This window comes from Lepus europaeus, chromosome 12 (genome assembly GCF_033115175.1).
Source record: "Lepus europaeus isolate LE1 chromosome 12, mLepTim1.pri, whole genome shotgun sequence".
Taxonomy (NCBI): domain Eukaryota; kingdom Metazoa; phylum Chordata; class Mammalia; order Lagomorpha; family Leporidae; genus Lepus; species Lepus europaeus.
This window is the reverse complement of record NC_084838.1, coordinates 20,682,996-20,701,155: the sequence shown is the minus strand read 5'-3', so window position 1 is coordinate 20,701,155 and position 18,160 is coordinate 20,682,996. Positions and strand designations below refer to the sequence as shown.

At 61.2% G+C, this 18,160-nt stretch overlaps 1 protein-coding gene across 3 annotated transcripts in view; it reads left to right on the top strand.

Moving 5' to 3' along the window:
• Positions 1 to 16,017, top strand: part of RGS3 (regulator of G protein signaling 3) — a 129,522-nt gene extending 113,505 nt beyond the window's left edge. For 2 of the 3 annotated variants that reach the window (XM_062207714.1, XM_062207716.1), the window contains 6 exons: positions 1,473 to 2,369; positions 10,244 to 10,293; positions 13,295 to 13,396; positions 13,703 to 13,764; positions 14,284 to 14,450; positions 15,088 to 16,017. In XM_062207714.1, the coding sequence (XP_062063698.1) occupies positions 1,473 to 2,369; positions 10,244 to 10,293; positions 13,295 to 13,396; positions 13,703 to 13,764; positions 14,284 to 14,450; positions 15,088 to 15,273 (1,464 nt within the window). In that variant the 3' untranslated portion in view covers positions 15,274 to 16,017. Of the gene's footprint in view, positions 1 to 1,472; positions 2,370 to 10,243; positions 10,294 to 12,997; positions 13,205 to 13,294; positions 13,397 to 13,702; positions 13,765 to 14,283; positions 14,451 to 15,087 lie in introns of those variants that run through there. The other variant, XM_062207718.1, reaches the window with a different exon arrangement.
• Positions 16,018 to 18,160: the final 2,143 nt, after the last annotated feature.

The window sequence follows — 18,160 nt, the reverse complement described above, 5'->3', positions numbered from 1 at the left end:
CACCAGAGCACCCAAGAGCTGTCTGAGGTCGGAGGCTTCCTGCACTTCCCCTGGCCAGGCCCCACTTTCACTTTCATGCTCCCAGACAGCAGCTCCTACCTACGCTGTGCTTTCACATCCGCCCCTGCCAGGGTGACCCCGGCTGCGTGTGCGGAACCCTGCAGCTGCCATGAGCCGCCCGGCTGGGCTGCCTACTCCTGGCTTCAGGCTCCCCAGGGCCTCAAGGACGTCTCGGCTCCATGCGTGGGCTTTTTGGTCTTGAGAGGATTATGCCACAGTGGGGAAGTCACTGCTCTTGGGGCTCAGTGGTCTCATCCATGAAATGGACATCAAGAGTCCCCATGGCAGGCACTCTTACCCCGTGTTCTGCATGTACTGACAGTGTGTGTGTGTGTGTGTACGTGCCACCTCCTGTCACAGCGATTCTTAGGAACGCGTATGATTTTTTGCCGTCATTAGTTCCAGGCGGCTGTGTCGTTCTGAAGGACGAAAGCTGGGCTCTGAGCAGTTCTAGCCCCACCGCTCCAGGTCCTGGAGTGTGACGAGGGCCTGGCGCCGGCCTGAGGCTGCCTCCCCCACGGGGCTGTCTGTGATGGTGCCTGCTTGTTAGCTTCTTCTCAGAGCGGCAGCAAGGGAACACTGGTTCCCTCCGCAGATGACATTTATGGCTGGGACGCAGCAAGCCCCCAGGGCTCCGAGGGCTGGGGGAGGCAAGAGATGCTTTGCTTTTTTGCGGAGTCCCTGAGGTTCCCACAAACAGTTCGGAAATCTCTGGGCGGATGGTCTCGCAGCGAGGTTCCATGTGTCTGTGATGTCTGCTTAGTCCAGGTGTATAAGGTTTGGAAGTTCTGGTCTTGTTCCAGTTTACCAGTTTCAAAAAAAAGATAGTTGACATTTAGAGCGAATTCTTATTTGAATGACTCACTGGGACTTTTTTTAAACTTTGGTTTGGTTGACGCGCCCCTTCGGCTAGGCTCAGGACTCTGCCAGTCTGCCACTCCGAGACGGCCCCGGCTGGGGGCTTGATTTGCTTCTGGTCCCCGAATGTAGACTTCCTGGTTTCTCTCTTACTCACAGAGTCAGCGTCACCCCTGTCTCCTTTTCTGTAGAAGCGGGACAGTGATGCCTCCCTTTCAGGGCCTTTGGGAAGATCGCGTGAGAGCCAGGCCTGGTACCTGGCACACAACAGGGACAGGCCATCTGGCAGGTACTATGCCCTCTGCTGTCCTAAGTGGCCAGCCATGTTGTTGATGGAGCAGAAGCCTTGGGCAAGGAGATGAGGGTAGAACCCTCGCAGAGCTGAGCCACAGGGGTTTTCAGTTTTCCATTGGGCACAGGCTTCTATCCGCGGGGGCTGCAGGGTCCCGGCCCCCGCCAGATTCCCCATCACCTTCCGTGATGTCTGTGCGCGTGGGGCCAGCACCGTGTGGCCTCCTCTTCTGAGCCTTCCTTGTTTGCTTTCTGTTTCCCAGATGTTTGAGACCGAGGCAGATAAGAGGGAGATGCCCTCAGCTGAAGGGAAGGGGCCGGCTGCCGAGGCCCCCCCACCCAGCACGGACCCCTCTTCTGGCCAGGAGCCTCCTCCAGGGCCAGAGCCACCCCTCAGCCAGGACCCGCCCAGCAGAGATGCACCCACCTGCGCAGAACCCACTCCGGGGCAAGAAGCCCCACTGAGCAAGGACGCCACGCCATGCCAGGAACCGCCTCCGGCCCAGGACCCCCCACCCCGCGGTGACCTATCTGCTGGCCAAGAGCCCCCTCCCAGCCAGGACACTCCACTCAGCAAAGACATCCCTGCCATCCGAGACCCCCTGCCCTGTCAAGGCCTGCCTCCCAGCCCTCCTCCGCTGGCTGAGACCGCGAGCACAGGGGACCCCCCAGCGGCCCCCGGGGCCCCGCCTGCCGCCTCCAGGCCCGCCTTTGTGATCCCCGAGGTCCGGTTGGACAGTGCCTACAGCCACAGGGCAGGGGCCGAGGGGGGCAGCTCAGGAGAGGAGGAGGAGGATGCAGAAGAGGCAGAGGAGGGCGAGGAAGGGGAGGAAGATGAGGAGGAGGACACGAGCGATGACAACTACACGGAGCGCAGCGAGGCCAAGCGCAGCAGCATGATCGAGACAGGCCCGGGGGCCGAGGGCGGCCTCTCGCTGCGGGTGCAGAACTCACTGCGGCGCCGGACGCACAGCGAGGGCAGCCTGCTGCAGGAGGCCCGCGGGCCCTGCTTCTCCTCGGACACCACCTTGCACTGCTCGGACGGCGAAGGCGCCGCGTCCTCCTGGGCCATCCCTTCACCCCGCACCCTCAAGAAGGAGCTGGGCCGCAATGGGGGCTCCATGCACCATCTGTCCCTCTTCTTCACAGGGCACAGGAAGGTAAGGAGACCGGTGTGGAGGGAGGATGGCTAGGTGGCTACATGAGAGGGAGGTGGAGGGACCCAGGGCTGCAGGATCTGAGCAGGCACCCTGTCTCATCCCTGCTCTCTGTGAGCCTCCCAATGACTCTTCTACCCATTGGACAGAGGGAAAAACTGAGGCCCGGGGGGACCAAGGAGGCAGAGCCTGGACTGAAACCCATGATTTTAGGATTCCGGATGGTGTGTTCTTACGCCTCCATCCCACTGCTGGTCCCCACAGAACATAGTGCAGATGTGACCTGGCCCAGGGCACTGCGTACTTGGGTTTAAAAGATCTGATAGAGTAGCTGAGGAAGTTTTATCTCTGGTTTATCTCTGCTCCAGGCCTAGCCAGACCAGAACTCCACTGGCCAACAGCAAGCCAGTGACAGGTCTTACTGTGTGTCATTATTCTAAGCAGTTCACATCCACTCATTTAATTCTCACAATGGCCCTACGCAATAGAGAGTATCTCTGTACCCATTTTATAAATAAGGAAACTGAGGCACAGGGAGGTTGTCTAACTCAGCCCCAGTTACACAGTCTATAAATGAGCTGGAATTGGAATCTGCTACCAGGGCTAGACCTCTGAACCACCGAGCTGTGGGCCTCATGCAAATCTTTATAAATAGATGCGTGTTGATTACCCCCCCTGCTGTGTGCCAGGCCCTGTGCTCCATGCCACAGCAGGGGCCACGGAATGTGTGAGGCTCCTCCCAGCCGTCTGTGTGGTGTGCAGGCGGGGAAGGGGGCCTGAAGCCCAGCAGCCGGCTTGGGCGGGGCCCTGTGCCTTATGTGCCGTGTGGCCTTGGGCGAGGGAGGTTGAGGGTGCACGGGAGGAGGCTGGTGCCTGACGAAATTAAGGTCCTGGGAGTGTGGGTCCTGCTTTTCTGGAGGTGTAGTAGCCAGTGCTGGGTGTTGTTAGGACAGCTGTGCTGAGGCCAGGGCTGAAGGTGGTCGGTGCCAGTGGGGTGCCGTGCCCTCTGCGACCCGGACATTCAGGAGAAGGGGAGCCTGGGCCCAGGGCCATCTGGGAAAGTTCCAGGAGACAGATGCCCCCAGCATGGCTTTGCGGGTTGAGCGGGTTTATAATGGACAGGAAGAGGCAGGCGCTCGATGGCCAGAGTCAGGGGTGGCAGAAGCGTGACATGCGCACTGCCATTCTGCGCTGCCGACGTGGTGCGAGCAGACGCCCCCCGAGTGGGGACATGGCAGAGGAGCCTTCCTGGCTTCCTAGCTGCCAAGTACTCAGGCAGATGGCTTTCGGGAGCCCGAGCCCTCCAGAAAGCGCCTGGAACTTTGGGCGTCGGAATGGGGACGAAATCCCAAAGGAATGGCAGCACCGGATCTCGGTGCCTGCGTCCGTGAGCCCATGTGGGTCTCACACACTGGAGAGCTGTGGACTCACTGAGGGAGCCGTTCCTCTGGGGTTTCTGGTCCTCAGCCCTCTGGAATCAGGATTTCCAGGGGCAGTGCTGAGGCCCCTGAGGTCGTGAAGTTTGAGTGCCACCCTCTGAGGCCATCCTTTGAGGCAGCTGCAACTAAGAGTCAGGAACTCTCTCCTAGCAGGCGGGGCCTCAGGCTCACTCGGCTGGGGCCTGGCCACTCCTCTCCGGAGGGTGGCTGAGGCCAAGGTCCCACCCTGCCTTGAACCTCGCATCCCTCTCCCCAGTTCTGTTTCTCTGCTGCCGCCTTTGTTCCCATACAGATATTTGTATACAGATACGTTCACGTCTGTACTTCTACGTAGCTGCCCAGCTCCGCTGGCCTCAGCTCTGTTTCTGGGACAGATCCTTCTGTACCAGATCTCTCCTGTCTCAGCTTCCTCCTTTGAGTGACCGAGGTTCCCCCTGGAACTCCCACACCTCCCGCCCTGCCTCTTGGCCTGCCACTTCCTTTCTTGGGCACGAGTGCCTGAGCTGGCAGGGGCCCCAAAGGTTGTCTCTGGCCCTGCCCCGGCCGCCCTCTTGTGCGGCTCCCACTTACCTGGGCTGGAGCCCTTCGCTGTTCACCTGCTACCCCCAAACTGCCAGCTTCACAAGAAACCCATCTTTTTTTTTTTTTTTTTTTTTGACAGGCAGAGTGGACAGTGAGAGAGAGAAAGACAGAGAGAAAGGTCTTCCTTTCTCCAATGGCCGCCGCGGTAGGCGCGCTGCGGCCGGCGCACCACGCTGATCCGATGGCAGGAGCCAGGTGCTTCTCCTGGTCTCCCATGGGGTGCAGGGCCCAAGTACTTGGGCCATCCTCCACTGCCTTCCTGGGCCACAGCAGAGAGCTGGCCTGGAAGAGGGGCAACCGGGACAGAATCTGTGCCCCGACCGGGACTAGAACCCGGTGTGCTGGCGCCGCTAGGTGGAGGATTAGCCTATTGAGCCGCGGCGCCGGCCAAGAAACCCATCTTAAAAAAAAAACAACAGAAACCAGGCTTTTTATTATTTTTAAATCTTATTTATTTCTATTTGAAAAGCAGAGAGAGAGAGAAGGAGGGAAGGAGGAAGGAAGACATCTTCCGTCCACTGGTTCATTCTCCAAATGTCTGCAACAGCTGGGGCTAGGCCAGGCAAAAGCCAGGAGTCAGGAAATCTATGCAAGTCTCCCATGGGGGTGAGGGGACCCGAATATGTGAGTCATCACCGCCGCCTCCCAGGGCGCGTTAGCAGGAAGCTGGATCCGAAGCAGAGCGGGGACACTTAATCCCAGGCACTCTGATACATGCTGTGGGGGTCCTGAGCGGCAGCTTACCCCCTGCCCCACAGTGCCTGCCCCAGGAAACCCACCTTCTTCAAGAACCACTGACAGCCGGACTGGACAAGCACTTGGCCTAGCTGCATCCCCCACTGGCAGTGGGCGCTGGGCCAGTGTCCGTTTCCTCATTGGTGAAATGGGTGTGGTCGCGGGACCTCCCTCCGAGGGTCACTGAGCAGACTCACTACCTCGGCGGGGGGAAGGGCTCTGTGGCCGTGCCTGGCACTCGGTGCTTCAGGGTGCTGAAACAGAGGCGCAGAGTGGAGGAGGAGGCGGCCCCTCCCCGTGGCCTGGCCCTCTGGGAGCCTCAGCTGGTGCTTCCTCCCCGCAGTGCCAGGCCATGGGGGCAGAGAGGGGGAGGTCTTCAGGCCGTGGTGTCAGGCAGACCCAGAGTCGGGTCTCAGCTCTGCCGCCGCCTGCCTGGCTCTGGGAACGTGGCCCACTCACTTCTTTAGAGAGCAGGTAGCAGTGTGCAGAAAGCTGTGTGCCAAGCACATTACAAGTTCTGCACGTGGCAATGATCCTGTGATGCCGGGAGACCCAGGAAGCCCAGATGGGCGGGCAGATGGGCAGGCGGGGCTTTGGGCTGTTCACTGGTGCTGCTGTGTGGAGGAGCTGAGGCTGCCCAGAGCCTTGCCCCCTGCCACAGGGTGAGACCCAGTCCCACCCTAGCTCCTTCCCCCGCCGCTGTCCTGTGCTCTCGGTCCTGGGTGATTTCTGCTACGAGCAGGATGGTTGCTTCCAGACAGACCTTGGAGAGGCCCTGTTGGTCCACCAGCGCTCCACACAGCAAGGCCCCAGGGTCATCCGCGGAGCTGGCTCCTGGTGCGGAGTTGTCCCATGGCGCCCCCTGCTGCCAGACCCCGGAGGCTCGGTAGGGCAGATCCTACTGGGGTCTACTGGGGTCCTTTTCCTTCTTCCCTCCTGCAGAAACTGTCTCAGTGGGGAGCGGGGTGGGTGGAGGCAGCTCTGTGGTGCTAAGCTGCCCACCTGGGTGGAGTCAGCCAAGAGGACCCCAAATACCTTCCAGCCCCAACGCCTGATGACACCTTCAATCATTTCAATCATTCTTCTTCTTTTTTTTTTTTTTTTTTTTTTGATAGGCAGAGTGGACAGTGAGAGAGAGAGACAGAGAGAAAGGTCTTCCTTTTTGCCCTTGGTTCACCCTCCAATGGCCGCTGCGGCCAGCGCATCTCGCTGATCCAAAGGCAGGAGCCAGGTGCTTATCCTGGTCTCCCATGGGGTGCAGGGCCCAAGCACTTGGGCCATCCTCCACTGCCTTCCTGGGCCATAGCAGAGAGCTGGCCTGGAAGAGGGGCAACCGGGACAGAATCCGGCGCCCCGACTAGGACTAGAACCTGGTGTGCCGGCGCCGCTAGGCGGAGGATTAGCCTGTTGAGCCACGGCGCCGGCCCAATCATTCTATTTTTAAAAAGCCCAAAGCAGAGCAACTTCCTATCTCTGAACAAATCAGTGTAGAGTTGGGATCCAATGCTTCCGCACGGTTTCACAGGACCCGCCAGGCTGTTCCAGCCGAGAGGGCAGCCACGTGTGGCTGGTGGCCACAGAGACCACACTGGGACAGGTAGAAGCAACCAGCCAGGACCCCACCCACACAAGAGCCCGTCAGCACCGGAGGGGTCTGGAGTGGACCCGGCATTCTGCCACTTGCCAGTCGGGAGGTCCGGGCAGGTCACCAGATGGCTCTGGGCCTTGTGCCCTTACCAGTATTTTACTGGATTGGGGGACGTCAGAGCAAATTGCTTAGAGAATTGTACAGGGATTAAATGAGATAGATTAGCCCGTGGCGAGTGCTCAGTTAATAGACAACCCCCCGAAGCTAGCGGCTGCTGAGTGCCTTCCCACGTGTGGAGCGCGTCACATGCATTGACTGACTTCGTCCCCATGAGGAGGGCCAGTTTAGTAGCCTGGATTTGCACTGAAAGAAATGGAGGCCCAGAGAGGGCGTGTTGCTGAGCGAAGGGCAATTCGCTAACAAATGATTGAGCCACGCTTCCAATCTGGGCAGCTTAGAAGCTGCACCCTCGGCACTACTGTAATTAGAGTTCTAATGACAGTCCGATTAGAGCCATCACTCTGAGAGGCAGTGAATGTCCAGTTCTGGGGGTGGCTGGGTGAGGCCCCAGCCCCAGGGACTGCTGCGCAGAGGGGAGGGAGGGCTGGCTGCTTCTGGGCTCCCCTCTGATTGCCTGTCAGCAGGGCGGGAGCAGCCAGTGAGAGAATGAGGAGCAGTGGAGGGAGAATCTCTGGGGAGTCCCTTTGCACATGGGGCCCGAGCCTTGCGGCAGCTGTGAGCAAGCAGGGCCAGAGGCCACGGCCTCCCTGCAGATCTGGGGAGGCCCTAGGGCTGGGGGTCAGAACGCTGTCTTTCCCTCTGTCTCTTGTCTTGCCCCTGGTGCCCCGCTGGCCCTGGCTGCCTGAGGAGGAGGCCCACTTCCAGTCCTAGCAGCCCAGCCGCTCTGTCAGGCCGCTTGGCTCGGGCCAGTGCCTGCTGAAGACGGTCTGCTCCCAGCAGTGGAAGGAAGAGCCCATTTCCCAGCATGCAGAGGCTGGGGCGGTGGGCAGGGCGGGAGTGGTCCCCAGGCCCATTGTGTGGGGCCCATAAAGTGCGGAAGCTGAGGTTAGAATGGGAGGAAGCCCAGCGCTTGCGGCCGCTTTCCCACGGGTGGGGGCTCAGGGCTGCTGCGCTCAGCAGACAATGAACCCCCATTACAGAGGGCACTGTGTGTGCCAGGACCGGGCCATGGGGGCCCCGACTTTGTCCTGGTGAACCTTCCAGCAGCCCCCCGAGGCGGCCATCGCCAGGACTCTGCTGTAGCCACACAAACGGAGGCTGAGAGCCCTGGACACTTCTCCCAGGCCGAGGGAAGCAGGCCTGGCCGTGAGCCCTAGCTCTGCAGGCACACACCGTGCGGGCGGGCGCCTCCGAGTGCACGTACACACACGTGTGTTTACAGCTCTGGCAGGGCGGCACTCTCCGGCAGGCAGAACTTCCCCTGAGCCTTTCACTGGAAACGTGCAAACAGTGCCCGGCCTCGCCTCTGCGGAGTGGCAGCCTCTGCGGGAGAAACATGGCCTCGAAGCCACACTTAGACTCCAGCTCTGCTGTTAAATGCTGGGCGTCCTTGGGCGAGCGACTTCATGTCTCTGACCCTCCGCTTGCATTATGGATGTACTGTGAGTAGCTGGATTCTGTGCGTGCCAGGGTCTGGCCTGTAGTATGATCTCAGTGAAAGATGTCATTCTTCCATCATCCATCCATCCATCTGTCCGTTCATCCATCCTTCCATCCCTGGTGGATGTCCCACGGAGGCCAGGTGCTTCCCCTGTTGGCTGTATCTGGAGATACCCCCACCCCCACCCAGAACTAAGAAGGGCACTTCAAGGCTTAGCCTATTTTCTTTTACAAATGAGGAAACAGGCCCCGGATGGGGGCGTCTCCCGGGGAGTCAGAGGTGAGCTCAGCCCGGTGGCCTTCTGTCCTGTCTGGGGACACAGGGTCACGCCCGTCCTGAGCCCTTGCCCTTCTTCCGTCTCTGAGCATGTTCAGGTTCCTGTTCCGGGGTAGCACTGCCGGGGCCCTGGGTCTCCCCGGAGGAGGATGCCTGAGCCCAGGCAAAGCAAGGGAGACGGCACAGCCCCCGTGGAGCTGGCGGGAGTCTGGAGTGGTCCAGAGCAGGGGGAAGAAAGGATTGAGGAAAGACAGCTTTCCACGGGGGTGGCCGGCACAGGCCAAGGCCAGGGGCTCAGCTGGGGAGGAAACAGTGGGCTGCCATGGAGTTGCAGGCCCTGGGTCAGGCAGTCATGGCTTCAGAACTTGTCTCTCCAAATCCGCTTCCCCTCCTGACCCAATCATTCATTCGTTTGACACATTTGACTTATTGAGCTGCTGGTGTGGGCCCCACAGAGTGGTTCAGGCAGACAGAGGCCTTGCCCTCGGGAGTCCACAGCCCAGAAGAGGCGACGGGTTTGGAACAAGCCATTCTGGGTGTGGTGGGGCCCTCACGAGAGGTGAAGGGGCACAGCCTTGTTTGAGGGCTCAGGGAGGGCTTCCCAGGGGAGGAGGCATTTGAGTTGCTTACCTGAGGTCTAGGTCTTACCTGAAGCTGGGTCTTGGGAGCAGAGGGAGGTGGGAGAGTCACAGAGGCATCCCCATGGAGGAACAGCATGTGCAAAGGCCGTGAACTGGGGGACTTGTAACTCATGCCAGAATTGAACTTCCTGGGGCAGGCATTTGGCCAAGCAGTTACACTGCAGCTTGGGATACCTGCATTCCATATTGGAGGGCCTGGGTTCGAGTCCCGCCTCTGCCCCTGATTCCAGCTTCCTGCTTATGCACACCTTAGCAGGCAGAAGTGATGGCTCAAGTATTTGGGTCTCTGCCACCCCGATTGGAAACCTGGATTGGGTTCCCAGCTTCAGGGCATCTGAGGGGTAAACCAGCAGATGGGAGGTGTCTCTGTCTCTGCCTGTTTCTCAAACTAAGTAAATAGATAAATAAATAAAGATCTTCAAGCCTGGCACTTTCTTCCCAGGTCCTCAGATGGCAGACGCCGTCATACTACAGGGTTCACATTATCCGGGGTACTGGGGAGCCATGGAGAGCTTGAAGGCTGGAGAGGTGCTCTCGGGCCCGTGTCACGCCTCACTTCCACCCTGCTCAGCAGTCCCAGGTCTCCTTCAGTCCTCAGGTCCCAAGTGAATCACCATGATCCCTGTTTTAGAACTTAAGGAATGGAGGCAGAGAGGGGTAGCGACTGTCCAGGTCCCACAACAGAAGCCTGGCTGGAGCCGTGCCTGCTGCCTCCGCCGCCTGCAGAGGCACCGCCCCAAGTGCTCCACCCCGCCGCGCCCCCCCCCCCCCCCCGGCAAGCCAGGGTCCTAGAAGAATCAGGAGGGGGTGCAGCCCATCGCACGGCAAGGGCAGGCAGGCCGTTCCCAGCAGTGGCTTTCCTCCCTCACCTATTCGGTCCGGGCGGGAGCTTTGGGGACTGGGCTGGCTACAGGCGTCTTCGGGCCCCTGTGCCTCTCCTGCTTGGGTGCCAGCCCAGATGCCCCGACTGCACTGTGTCTGTCTTCTCTCTGCAGATGAGTGGGGATGATGACGAAGCCTCCCGGAAGAGAAAGAGCAAAAACCTGTATGTTGGAGAAACGCATGGCCCCTTGCTGGTGATCGGGGAGCAACCCCTAACCCTTCTTCCTCCCCGCCCTAGGGCTTCTCTCGCCTTCTGGGGTACAGGGGGGGAGAAGGGGCTGTGCCCGATCCCACCCCCAGCCCCAGGCAGACACCAGGAACCTGCGGGATTGGGATTTGGCAGTGGGGCAGGGTCGCCAGGGCCCTGAGCACTCACTCAGAGAGAGACAAGGTGCTGACTCAGTACCCGGAAGCCACGCTGCACCCCAGGCAAGTCGCCAGGTTGCCCTGGCCCCCGGCCAGCTTCTGGGCCCAGCAGCGACCTGAGGATGGGGAGCTGACCATTCTAGGGCTCTTGAATGCTGGCTGTCTCAGGCATTACCAGGAGGGGGCGCTGCTGGCTCGGCTACTGTACACCATCCTCCCCAACCAAGGCTTTCTGGCCCCACTCTGGCCTCCCATGCTTCGCGAGGTTTGTTAGAGAAGTCAGTGAACAAGGTGTGGGGAGTACTTCTCCCCAAGGCCCTGGATCCTGGGGAGAGGTACAAGCAGACGGCACACGGTGGCCTCCAGGAGCCCGTAGCACCCACCATGAAGCAGAGATTGGGCCTGAGAGAGGAGGACACCCGGGCTTCCCAGATATCTCCTGCGACCCTTTTCCCTGGCCTTGACCTTGGCTGGGTCCTACTGCCCTGGAAACCTTTTGTGACCCCAGCTCCCCTGCCCCCTCCAGTGTGCTGCAGCAATTGCAGGCCTGTCTCTCGGTTGCCAGGAACAACTGCACTTCCTGCAGAAGGTGGCACGCACACACTAAAGTAGCCCTTTGCACCAGCGCCCTCACTCGGCTGTTGGTAGGACGAGGCAGGGTCCTGGCAGCAGAGCCTTTCTGGAAGGCACTCGCGGGGTGAGCGGAGTGGGGCCCTGGAAGGCAGGCTCCCAGGTGCTGGAGCCGCCCTGGCCCAGACTCCACCCCCTTTCGGAGTGGGTGCTGCCTGAAGCTCATACTCCTAAAATCTCATTCGAGGACCCAGTGCTGAAAATGTACCTGACATTTATTGTGTCGGGCACAGCTCTGTGTGCACACGTATCGGCTCACTTCATCTTCACCATTATTTTTATTTCACATTTGCTGTTATGTTATCCTCATGTTAGAGCTGAGGAAACTGAGGCACAAAGAGGCTACATTACTTGCCCGAGTCCGGGAGTGAGTACGCGGTAGAGCTGGCCCTGACACCTGGCACGCCAGCTGCGTGAATGTGCACCTGTGTCTGTCCCGTATGTGTCCGGGAGGGAAGGCCTGGCTGGACAGGAGCGTCAGCCTCCTCCCGCCACCGAGAAACACGGTGGGCTTTGAGTAGGCAGGGCCCTGGTGATGGAGGTCCCCCCACCCCCCCGCAGGCTGGGGCTCAGGCAAGCCGCTTGCCTGTCCTGGGCTTCTGTGTCTCACCTGGACACAGGTGAGCTGGAGGAGGGCCCTCAGACAAGAGCTCTGTGCCCCAGGAAACAGTGCTCCCTTGCTCCGTGTCCCGCAAGGCTGAGGATTCCGATCCTCACCCACAGAGCAGCTGATCCTGGGACTCCCCGGCCTTATCTCACCAGCCTGGAAGCTCTGGAGCAGGATTCCCTGACCTATGGGCCAGGTGGGCCTCGGCGACCTTGGCCCGGGCGCTCCGCACCAGGCACTGGCAGCGGCCCAGCAGGTGCTGCTGCTTTCCTCCCTGTCGGACATTCAGAGAGGGTCGGCTACCTGATGGAGGGCACACAGCCCACAGCTGCCGGAGCTGGAGCTAGAACCCAGAGCTCTCTGGCTCCTGGGCCTGGGCTCCTCAGCCACCCCCCTCCTGGTACCGCTTCCCTTATATAAGGTGTCCCTGCGGCTCCCAGTGCCGTTTGAAGCTTCATTAACTTCCAAAGAACAAAAGCTACAAACTTAAGGAAATGCACTTGAAAGTTTAATTATCTAAATTCCTTTGACACTTATTCAGCCTTGTGATTCGATAATAAATTTTGCGTTTAAACTTCTGGTTCCCATCAGCATTTTCCACCTTCAGAACGATGGTGACCAAAGATGAAAACTATATTATTCAACAATTTGTTATTCGATTTATTATTCCAAAAAAATTGTTCAAAAATCATAAAACTAAATATGCGTACAAAATGCAGTAATTCAACTTCCAAGTGACATGCTTTGCGAGTGTACAGGATTTGAGCTCCGGAAGTTAGCCGAGAGTTTGGGGACTCCTGGTGTATTCAGGGTTGGGGACGGATGTACCCAAGCTCTCCTCCAGGAGGTGCCCGTGCTGCAGCTGGGCAGTGGAAAAGGTGGGGACCAGAGCTGAGAGCCAGAGGCGTTTAACCTCTTCCTTGCTTCAGTGGTAGCGGCCTGGCTAAAAATGGTTCTTGGCTAAAAATAGCCCGTCCTGCGGCCCTGGTGGGCAGAGCCTCCCCTCCCTCCCTTCCCGGCTTTCCTCCCGGCAATTTGCTGACTTGTTTTCTCTCCCCTTCCCGTTGCCGGCTGCCATGGGAACCGGGAGGCTGGTGACAAATAACTGGGTCTGGCTGGGGGCCGAGGGCGGCCCCGGAGGAGGCCCGGCCCTCGCAGACACATGCCCCTTTCACGGCTCCCTCTCCGCGCCCCCTCCTGGTCCCTCCCATTTCCTGGCTCCTCCTGTCGGAGTCCCAGCCCCAGCCTGTGCCTGGGCGTCCAGTCGTCCGGCCAGGCTCCCAGTGAGCGCCCGCGTGGCTGCCGCCCGCACCACTGCTACCCGCTCAGACCGGGGCCTGGGGGGCAGGAGCCCGAGGGGTGCTCCCAGCTTGCCGTCCTGGGGCCCCAAACCTGGGGGCCCTGCAGAGATGCTGCGGGGCATGTACCTCACCCGTAACGGGAACCTGCAGAGGCGGCACACGATGAAGGAGTAGGTGGCCCCTGCCCAGCCCGCGGCCTCCCTGCCCCGCCGGAGTGCCAGTGCCGGCTGACCAAGCGCTTTCTCTGCTTTTGCCCCCAGAGCCAAGGACATGAAGACCAAGCTGGGCATCTTCAGGAGGCGGAACGAGTCCCCTGGGGCCCAGCCGGCGGGCAAGGCAGACAAAATGATGAAGTCATTCAAGTAGGTCCTGGCTGGCCCCCCGGGACCCTCCGCGGGCAGCGGGGCAGGGCGGAGGGGCTAAGGGCTGTGTGTGCCTGATTCCACTCTGGGCAGCTGGAGGCGCGAGGGGGGCGGGGTACCCAGCCAGTGGCAGCGCTCTGGGGGTACGGGGCCCAGGTGGGGCTGGAGGTGGCAAGCACCCCAAGAAAGGGTGCGAGCTGCCTTCCTGCGCTCGCCAGCCCAACTCAGCCGGAACCCCGGGTGCGGGCACCTGACAAAGGGCCCCAGGCTCATGGTCTCCGTCGTGTTCCGCCCCTCACCTCTCAGGCCCACCTCGGAGGAAGCCCTCAAGTGGAGCGAGTCCTTGGAGAAGCTGCTGCTGCATAAGTGTGAGTAGGGCTGGCCTTTTCTCCCCTCTGGGTTCTCTCTCTCCTTTCTCGCTGTCCAGACCTACAGCGTGGCCCTGGTCAGGCCGCCTTCCCTCTCTCCTGCCCAGGCAGGTGTCCCTACCCCTGGGGAGAGGCCCTGGCTTTGGCCTTGCTGCTGGCTTCTGCCAGCCGCTCCCTGTCCATGGAGCTGGCCCTGCTTGTCGGAGGTCACCTGGGACCTGTGTGCCCAGACCCGTATTCCCAGAACAGCAGTAAATACCTCCAGGTACTGAGGGCCCACGTCGGCCGCAATGTGCCCGGTGTTTGCAGGGCAGGAGCTCTGATGCTCCCAAGGTCCCCGGAGACGGGGTCGACGACCCCTTCTCACAGGTGAGGACACTGAGGCTCACGTGGGCCTCTCGGGAGGCAGTCACAGGGCTGAGAGCACAGTCCAGGGCGGGTGGGGGCTTTGCGAACTGTGCAAGGGCCGGTGGGACTGGCCCTGCCTCTCACGGGGGGCCGGGCTTCTCCTCCTTACAGATGGCTTAGCCGTGTTCCAGGCCTTCCTCCGCACGGAGTTTAGCGAGGAGAACCTGGAGTTCTGGCTGGCTTGTGAGGACTTCAAGAAGGTCAAGTCGCAGTCCAAGATGGCAGCCAAAGCCAAGAAGATCTTTGCCGAATACATCGCGATCCAGGCGTGCAAGGAGGTAGGGCTTCGGGTCGCCCTCGGCCCCCAGTTGCCACTGCCCAGTGGAGCTTCAGCCAGCAGCTCAGGGTGGCAAAGAGGCAGAGGGACTCTTGGAAGCTGGGCACACAGGGTGGGGGTGAGAGGCCCAAGCGGGGAGCAGAATCCTGGCCACACTTGGGCACGGCCAGGGGCCAGGCACGTGCTAAGCCCTCTGCGCTGGGGGCTTTCGTGTAATCCCCATGACGACCTGTCAAGTGGGTGTTAGTACCATCGTCTCCCAGGGGTCTAGTCCTGGCTGCTCACTTGCGTCGAGCGCCTGCTGTGTGCCAGGCAGCCTGAATTTTCAGAGCTTCTGGAGGTGTGTGCGTGATTGCCAGCCCGTAGAGAAGGCAGCTGGGGCACAGCGCGTGGCAGTGGTCGGCTTCAGGTCACAAAGCCCGGGCCAGCACTGCTGCGATGGGAAGCCTGGGCAGCCGGCCCCTAGTGGGGGTCTTTTCAGGCTCTGTAAACTTTGCCACCCCCCCGGCAGGGTGACACAGAGCCAGGACTTGAGTCCTGCGGCCTGAAGGCCCCTGGTGCAGGTGACCCTGCCCACGCAGGGCAGAGGGGCTGCACCGGCCGCCAGGCCTCTGACCGCGCCACCTCTGCCTCTGCAGGTCAACCTGGACTCGTACACGCGGGAGCACACCAAGGACAACCTGCAGAGCGTCACGCGTGGCTGCTTCGACCTGGCCCAGAAGCGTATCTTTGGGCTCATGGAAAAGGACTCGTACCCCCGCTTCCTCCGCTCCGACCTCTACCTGGACCTCATTCAGCAGAAGAAGATGAGTCCCCCGCTTTAGGAGCCGCTGGAGTGGAGCTCACCTTCAGAGCAGGCAGTCTGGGCCCCCCGCCCACCTGCCTTCCTCCCCACTGCGACAGAGGGGGCAGGCAAGCCCCCAGAGGACAGACGGACGGACACTGGGATGCGAGGCCAGGTCCAAGGAGACCCAGGCCGCTGGAAGAGTAGAAGGGCTGGGTCCCCGCTGGGTCCCCACTGTCCCGGTACGAGGGGGCCCAGGGCCCTGGCAGGGCGGGGGCCCCGGCGGAGCCAGATCTGGAGCTGCCGCTCCCGGCCGCAGACTTCGGAGACTTCGCGTTGACCAAGTTCCTTAGAGAGCTGGCTGAAGGGGCAGGAGGCCTGGGCCTGGGCTCGGGGCCCCGCTGGGGGCTGTGGGGCTCGGCAGTGCGGCCCCCCGCCTTGAGTTCTATTTATTGAAACAGCAGCTGGACGCTTGGCCGTCATGCCGCGCTAGGAAGCCCTTGCCGCGTCAGTTTCCCTCATTTCCAAGTGCAATATTTTAACCAGCGCCTTGTGAAAAGCCACCTGCCAGACGAGGGGCCGCCATTCTCCAGGTTCAGGGCGTTTGCTGGTCTCAGGCACCAGGGGTGGCAGCAGGGCCTTCTGGACTGATGGGGCCTGGAGGGCACCGCGGGCTGACCTCACAGACACCTGGCACGGGTGGGGTGTCGCTTGGCGGCTCTGGGCAAGCATGGCACCCTCAGACTACACAGTAGCCAAGTTCTGGAACAAATAAAAGGCCTGTGTTACTTCTCCTTCTCGACCCTTCCTGTGTTCCTGGTCTTGAGCCTTCCCAGGGTGGCTGCCCGGGGGTGGGGTCCACCGAGGAGCTGTCTGTCCTCCCTGCTTCCCAGCTTGTGGTTGTGCACCTGTGGGAGCTGCTCCCTAGCTGCTGCCTCTACACCGGACTCCCTGCCACACTCGGCTCAGGTGACTTCCCCGGGTCACCTGGTCAGCAGGTGGTGGGGCCGGGTTCAGCGCCGCAGATCCTGAACACTATGAGCCACAAGGTGCGTCCCAGCCTGGCCACGCCGCCGGCAGGCCCAGCAACCTGCAGCAGGTTCCTGCACTTCTCTGCCGTGCCGCAGCCGGCGTTTCTCATGGCGCTCTCAGGTGGTGCTGGGTGGTCAGTGGAGGTGGACAGGGCCAGAATCTCGGGCGTGGTGGCTGCTGGCTCCAGGAGGTCTGGACAGAACTGCTTCTTGTGGTGGTGGTGGTGGTGGTGGTGGGGTGACATGAGGCAGGACTTACACAGATGGCAGTGGCCCTGTGATGAGGCTGTGCCGTCCGTGCCTTTGTTTTGCCTCTTGCCTAACAGGATAGGCAAACTTAGGAAAGGCCTGGCCCCGAGGCATATTTCAGAGAGGGACATGGCCCCCTCTCCTAGGAGTGGGCAGAAGGGGGCACAGAGCCCAGGCCGGACCCTGATGCCCACGCGTATAGCCTCCTAGGGTCCGAGGTGGAGACCCGCTCTGCAGGCTGACTTAGAGGAGCGGATGGAGATGTGCGGGAGGCCCTGGGCCCCATCCACATGAATCTTGTTCTGCACCTGGGTCCTGGGCCCCGCTCTGCCCCTGCAGACACAGAGGACATGGGTGCTGTGCAGCCCCTTCCTCCCTGCCCCATGCTGGCCACCCACCTGCCCCCTGCCCAGTGAAAGGGTCTCAGCTGGTGGTCTCTGGAGGCTGGCAGGGAGTTGGGGGGGCTGAGCTCTCCCCAGGATTGCAGGGGGCTTGGGCACAGAGGGGGTCCTTGGTCCTGCTCCCACGGCAGATCTTGAGGCCTCCTCCCCCGGGGTTGGGGAGGGATGGCTGAGCTGCCTGACCGGCCCAGACAGCTGCCGTCTTCCCAGCCTCCTGCAGGTGGGGCTCCCTGCTCCTGCCACCCCTGCGGCCCGCCGGTAGCACCACCACACACAGCTCTCCTCTGGTTTGAGGCGGCCTCGCTCCCTCGGAGGGCAGCCCCTTCACCAGCAGCGGCGTCAGGGGCCCACTCACCTGTCGGAATGGGGCGGGCCTGGTTGGAGACCTGCCTTGACCACTCAGTTGCTGTGCACCCTTAGTAAGTCACTGCCCCTCTCTGAGCCTGTGGAGGTGGGATTGGTGCTCTCGGCTTCTCCACAACGGGAGCGGAAGAATCCCTGGAGCCCATTGCAGCATGGGCCTCTGGAGGTCCATCTCGGCAGCTTCTCCCCTGGCCTGGGAGCCTGAGCTCCTCCCACGGGGGCTGGGTCTTCCTCCTGCGGACCCCAGGGGCCCGAGCCCTGTGTGGCTCTGTGAGCCAGGAGGGACTTCTTCCTCCGCCACCCCGGAGCCTGCGGGCCTCTCCGAGGCCGGAAGGACCAGGGAGCAGAGCTGTTCTCTTCATTCTCTGCGGGGCACCCAACCGGTGACAGCGGAGGGGACTGAGGCCCTGAGAGGACCGCAGTACCACGTGCTGTCCCCCGGCGGGGGGCCCAGAGGCAGAGCTGGCTCCGAAGCCAGGACTTCGCTGTCCCAGCCTGGCCTGGCCGCTCCCTGGCATCTTGGGCTTGGAGAAGCCGCTGGGCCCACGGAGAGATTCATCGTCCACTTTCTTGAGGTTCCAAGGATTCAGTCTTGAGCCAGGCGCTCCACCTTCCGGCCCCCTTGTTGCCATGGAAACCAAAGTCCAGGAGCGCAAAGTCAGGCAGATGGAATTCCCATTTCAGAAAGGCCATCGCGGCCCGGTTTCCATTACTCACACCCCGGTGCCCTTGGCCTCCGAGCGGCTCTGGCTGTGCAGAGCAGCTGGAGAGCCCACTGGAAAGGCACGGGGTCCTCCTGCCCTGGCCTCTCCTGGGCTCCCTGGAGGCCTTGGGTACACCCCCCAAACCCTGCCCTGCGTTGCTCGGGCCGGGCTCCATTCTT